Raw genomic sequence first — 6,178 nt, forward strand, 5'->3', positions numbered from 1 at the left:
ACTGCTATCAGAATAATAGAATTGTAGAGTCAACCGTGTCCAACTCCCCTGCGATGCGGGAATCACAGCTAACCAATCCCTACGTCATCACATGTTCATCTGTAACTCGTTGCTTTGGCCTTCATTTGCTCAAGGATATGGAGAGGGCTATTAATCTTCCATACAAACGAATGATTTAATAGCAGGACAAGGCATTGAAGCAGGAAGAAAAGAAAGGAAGAAAAAAATTGTCTAAATACCCATCAAATGGGATGCAATGAAGAGGAGACCTGGGAAAGGGTCGTTTCTTCTTCAGTGCTGCTGAAACGCAGTAAGCTGCATGTGGGTTGTTCAAAGATTCTCACTAAGGTTCAAAGGTTCAAAGATCTCACTAAGTCCAGTGGGTATGTACTTGAAGGTGTGTTGGCAGGATGATATCCAATGCAAACAGTGAATCTTGTGGCCCGGTTGTGGACATCTCCATTTAAAAATGCACATGGTCAATGTAGATTCCAAGGATCCAGTGCCACTTCAAAAATGGGGGAAGCATACAATGCTATCTTCCTTCTAGACTTTTGGCCTTTGGTGTCTGATTACCCGTTGGGAGCCACCTGTGAGGAATAAGCTGTTGGTTTCCAGAGGGAGAGCTGGTACAGCACCAGGCTGAATATCCCTGGGAGAGAAAGAGAGAGGTACAGAGATGAGTGGGCATTGGCATGGGTTGTCAGCATGGTGCCTGTGGACACACATGGACTCTCAGGAAGGGGGGGGAGGAGAAATATGGTTCAGTACATACAGTGGTACCTTGGTTCTCAAACTTAATCTGTTCCGGAAGTCCATTCCAAAACCAAAGTGTTCCAAAACCAAGGCACGCTTTCCCATAGAAAGTAATGCAAAATGGATTAATCAGTTCCAGACTATTAAAAACAACCCCCAAAACAGCAGTTTAACATGAATTTTGCTATCTAATGAGACCATTGATCCATAAAAAGAAAGCAATAAACAATGTACTGCAGTCACACAATCAATCAATCAATCCGTAGCTAAACTAGGTTCCACACAGTCACAAAAACAAAGAGCTGCAAAAACAGAAAAACAAAATAAATAGCAAAAACAGACAGACCGCAACGTTAACACTCAAAACGGAAGTGTGGCACTCAAATTGGAAGTGTAACACTCAAAATGGAGCACGTTTGGCTTCTGAAAATAGTTCACAAACTGGAACACTAACTTCCAGGTTTGCAGTGTTTGGGTTTCAAGTTGTTTTAGTACCAAGTCATTTGAGAACCAAGGTACCACTGTATTTAAAGTAAAAATCTATCAAATTCACACTTTCTATAGCAGTATGCTAACCCAAGCACCACCACCCTCCAAAATTCGCACTTATCCAAATTTTGAAATGCAGTTCTGCCACCGAAAAATATTTGCATATCCTTAAGCATCTCCACGTTTCTTTCAGCAGAGGGAGGGGCAGGGGGTGGGACCCTGCAGGCACCAGAAAAAGCCTCAAGGCTTGAGGTGTGGAAGGCCTATCAATTTCAGTTCTCTCGGTTTCTTGTTTTCCAGTCATAAATTTGGTTATTCACATTTCGCAGCAGTTTGAAATTTTCGAAAAGAGAATTTCTCCTTCTGAAAACCCACTTTGCATTTTAGTACAGTTTTCTTGCAAGGTAACACATTGTTCTATGCAGGTTTGACTAGGCCATTTCCCCTAATATAAGGCATTTGCGTAAGTTGCTTCTACCATCTAGTCCAGCACACTGTTCTCACATTGACCGACTAGATGCCTTTGGGAATCCTGTAAGCAGCACCTGAGCTCAAAAGCTCTTCCCCCACATTTGTGATTCCCAGCAACCAGCATTCAGAGGCATACAGTGGTGATACAACATAGCTGTTGTGACCAACCGCCACTGATAGACCTTTCCTCCATCAATTGGTCTGATCCTACTTTAAAGCCGTCTAGGTTTGTGGCCATCCCTATGTTTTGTCAGAGCAAATTCCATAGTCAGTGAGAGAGGGGGAGCCTCCCTTGCTTCTGACTTTTCAGCATGACAAGCCCCTCCCAAGATGCTGAAACTCTGAGTCAAAACATGAGAACTGGTTACACTGAATGTCTCCTTTCAGATACCTGAAAGACCACCTCCGTCCCTCCAGATCCTCTCAGATGCTAAGACTGGCAGAGTTAACCCTCAGATTCGCAGGGGGCGGTGTCTGGGAAAGGGCCTTCTCTGTGGCTATCCTTCCCCACTGAAGTGCATCTGGCCACCTTCACTATATGGACCTTATTTTTAGGACCCACCTGCTTTCTCCAATTGTATTTTTTTGTTGTTTTTAAAACTGTTTTCAATACTGTGTTTTAATGGTTGTAACCCAACCTGAGATCTTAGGGAGAAAGTTGGAATCTCTATCTCTATATGAATTGTGGCCAGTTCTTCTTAGAGCAGACCCACTGGAATAAATTAACATGGCTAATGTAAGGCCATTAATTTCAATGGGTCTACTCTAAAGTGTAATTGGCTGTAGGCCATTATAGCCATTATAGCCTTTGCATTTACCTGTTCCCAAGCAAAGGGCGCAGACAACACAGCTTAGGAAATAAGCCCATTTAGCAGAAGGGTCCTGCAGTTCAGGCTCAGTTGTCTCACGGACGGAGTTATCAAATACCACCACAGCGACCAGCACACAGATCCCTACAAGAAACAGTGGATTAAGGTCCATCCAAATGTTTGGTTAGTCCTGCAAATGCAACGTTGCTCGTGGTGAATGGATGGTCTTCACACACTCTTCTCCCTGGTGTGCTGCGGTTCTTTATTTAGCTATCCAATTTATACCCCTCCCTTCCTTCTAAGGGAGCCCAGGATGGCAGGTTAGCATTTATGTATTCATTTATTGCATCTCTATCCCACCATTTTCCTCCAAGGAGCTCAAGATGGAATACATGGTCCTCCCTCTCCTCATATACTCTTCACAACAACCCCATGTGGTAGGTTCGACTGAGAGTTAGGGAATAATAATTAATAATAATAATAATAATAATAATAATAATAATAATAATAATAATAATAATAAAATGGGTGAGGGGGCCGAAACAGCCTCGGCCCCTAGGAGCTAGCAGTTATGGCATTTAGCAGTTTGCTTTTGCCTTCTCCCTCCCATTCCCCATTTCCTCATGTGTTGTGTCTTTTTAGATCAAGAGTCTGAGGGAGCCGGCCGTCGTAGAACTGGTGTTTGTAAGCCACCCTTGAGAAATTTTTTGGCTGAAGGACAGGCACAAATGCTATAAACAGACAAACAAATGTCCTGTTTTCATAAGGCCGTTCTCGAGTACTTGTACTCCCCCTGCTCCCTGCCAGTTTCCTTGCTTTTGTCCCCCAAAGCAGCTACATCCCAGTTGGACACAAATCATTCCTCTCGAAATTGGTACCTGAGGCCAAGCTGAAGACAGCCGCAACAGGGCCATCCATGAAAAAGTCCTCAGTGCAGTTCATCCAGTACTTCGATTCCACAGAGCACAGTATGGCCAGAAAGGAAAAAAAGAGAGCCACGAGCATAAAGCTCCGGACGACGTCCAGTTTCACTAAAGTGGAATAAGAGACTTGTAAAAATAGCTGAGGGTGGTCCCAGGTAGCTCTTCCCCACCCGAACGACGGCACTCAGGAAACACAGAGAAAGTCTCTCCTTTCTGCAACCCAAATTCTGTGACTGGGAATAAAAGGATATGAAATTTATGGATGCCTCAAGATCATCAGTGTTTTTGCAGGAGGGACTCAAGAGTGTGTCACAATGTTAAAGGTAAAGGGACCCCTGACCATTAGGTCCAGTCGTGGCCGACTCTGGGGTTGCGCTGCTCATCTCGCTTTACTGGCCGAGGGAGCCGGCGTACAGCTTCCGGGTCATGTGGCCAGCATGACTAAGCCGCTTCTGGCGAACCAGAGCAGCACACGGAAACACCATTTACCTTACCTTATCTACTTGCACTTTGACGTGCTTTCGAACTGCTAGGTTGGCAGGAGCAGGGACCGAGCAACAGAAGCTCACGCCGTCACGGGGATTTGAACCACCGACCTTCTGATTGGCAAGTTCTAGGCTCTGTGGTTTAACCACAGCCACAATGTTAGGTTGCGACAATTAAAATATAGGGCCACATTCACGCCATACTTTTAAAGTACAATGAAAACACTTTAAACAGTCATGGCTTCTCTCCCCCCCCCCCCCGATTTCTGGGAGCTGTAGTTGGAAGGGTGTTGGAAGCTGTTTGGAGACCCCTTATTCCCCTCACAGAGCTGCACTCGTTCAGCTGCTATGGTTGTAGAGAAAAATGAATAGTGGAATAATAATGGCAACAGTGATTTGAAATGACATAGTAAAGCACTTTCTGCAATAAATGCAGAAAGTGATGGTATAATAATAGCAAATGTCGATCATATCAGTTAGTCAGAATAAACATGGGCAGGATCCAGTCAGGGATGTATAGGGAATGATCATAACCCAGTTTATGTGCTTTGAACATGAATAGACTGGCCAGCCCATTCTGTTGAATGGCAGAATTTCCTTCAGAAATGTTTGATTCTGCATTGTTTTATTGATGTTTAATATGCTGTAAACCACTTTGAGATTTTTCTGAAAAATATAAAGCGGAATAATAATAATAATAATAATAATAATAATAATAATAATATCCTAAAAAATCTGTACAAAAAACCCCAAGCAACTATAAAACCCATAGAGTCAGCCTAAGAGCCTTCTGGGTTTTCCTTTTCTGTTTGTTTGTTTGTTTGTTTGTTTGTTCTTTAAAACAAATAACGAAAACATTTTTAGCTGTATCTATGAGGGAAGCCATCTTTTTTTTTTCTGTCACAAGTCACTAGTAGCAGCACCCATAGTATGTGTGCATGTGGAAAGAGGAATTCAAAGCCTGAGGGAAACAGCAGCAGCAATGTCTGTTGAACCCAACCTCACCCAGCCCAACCCAGGCATACTGTACATTCTCTGATGGCCAAGAAACTGCAGCCGTCTTCTGTGCAGGTGGTCCATAAACCAGTGTATGAGGCTTCCAGAATATCTGTTTCATGCACTGCCCACCCAGAGGATACTTGAGCAACCAAGAGAAGCACAAAACTGATGCAGGAAAGGATGCAGCTAATTCCCCTGTAGAGAAGCATGGTGGGGTTCCTTCTCCTGATCTTCTGCACTGGCAGCAGCCTGAGGAAGCCGGGAGGGTAGTGGTGGTGCTAGCGAGGTCACCCCAGGAGGCTCCAAGGAGATCACTGAGATCCAGTTTTTGCCGGACAAAGTGCTCCTCAAACGGTTTCTACTGGATTCCTCTGTTCCGTTCCTTCAACTGAAATGGAACCTTTGAACTGGGTGGGAGAGAATCTTCCTCTGGGAGTAGCTAGAAGTTCAGTATTGGATAAATCTGTCCATTTCAGTTCCCCTTGGCTTCTCGTTTCCTCTGAGCTTAAATTCAGTTCTCCACAATTCAATGGATCAGTTTGTGACTCATTTACTGGACTATAGTTCTCTTGAAAATTCAACCAGGCACTTTCATGTGAAAGGCTCAAGATATACAGCCACCCCCCTTTTTTTGCAAACACATTTCCCTGAACATAATGCATTTTTTGGTATGTTATTTTCACACTTTCCCCTAAGGTATCCATTTTTAAAAATTATTATTATTATTGGATTGGAGAACTGCATTGCAGCAGTTGGAAAAGTGAGAATTTTGAAGGAGGTTGTATTTCTGGTTACATACTGTTGTAGGGTTTGTTAATTATGGGTTTCCACAATAAAATGGGAACCAACTGAATCCACCCATCCATATTTGTTTGTTGCATTTATATCTCATCTTTTCCTTCAAGGAGCTTAAGGTCGTACACATGGTTCTCCCCCTCCTCAAGTAATCCCCACAAAAACCCTGCAAGGTAGGTGTCAGGGAACTGACATCAGAGCGAGAGGCGAAGGGAGGGCTCCCAGATTCTGCGGGCGAAGGACCCAGCACCAGGGGGAGAAGCAGCTCGGTAGAGGGGGAAGGAAATCAGCGCAACACCCGGGATATGGGGGAGGCGGAGGGAGAGCTCCGGGATTCTTCTCTGGACATCAGTGAGAGCACAGGTCCTCCACTACCCACGCCCTCCCTGCGCAGAAGACTCCCGCGCAGTGAGAGAAGGAGGCGTTTGGGAATCAGACAGCTTCTATGCTG

At 44.3% G+C, this 6,178-nt stretch overlaps 1 protein-coding gene across 1 annotated transcript; it reads right to left on the bottom strand.

Annotated features, from left to right (window-relative positions):
- Positions 1 to 156: 156 nt before the first annotated feature.
- On the bottom strand, positions 157 to 5,339 carry LOC308591223 (uncharacterized protein). Its single transcript, XM_081201784.1, has 4 exons — positions 4,964 to 5,339; positions 3,404 to 3,556; positions 2,535 to 2,669; positions 157 to 652 (listed from the first exon to the last, which is right to left on the bottom strand). Exons 1-4 carry the CDS (start codon positions 5,139 to 5,141, stop codon positions 573 to 575), a joined length of 546 nt encoding a protein of 181 aa, XP_081057910.1. The 5' UTR covers positions 5,142 to 5,339; the 3' UTR covers positions 157 to 572.
- Between the last annotated feature and the right edge of the window lie 839 nt (positions 5,340 to 6,178).

This window comes from Podarcis bocagei, assembly GCF_964188305.1.
Source record: "Podarcis bocagei genome assembly, chromosome: 7".
Lineage (NCBI taxonomy): Eukaryota > Metazoa > Chordata > Lepidosauria > Squamata > Lacertidae > Podarcis > Podarcis bocagei.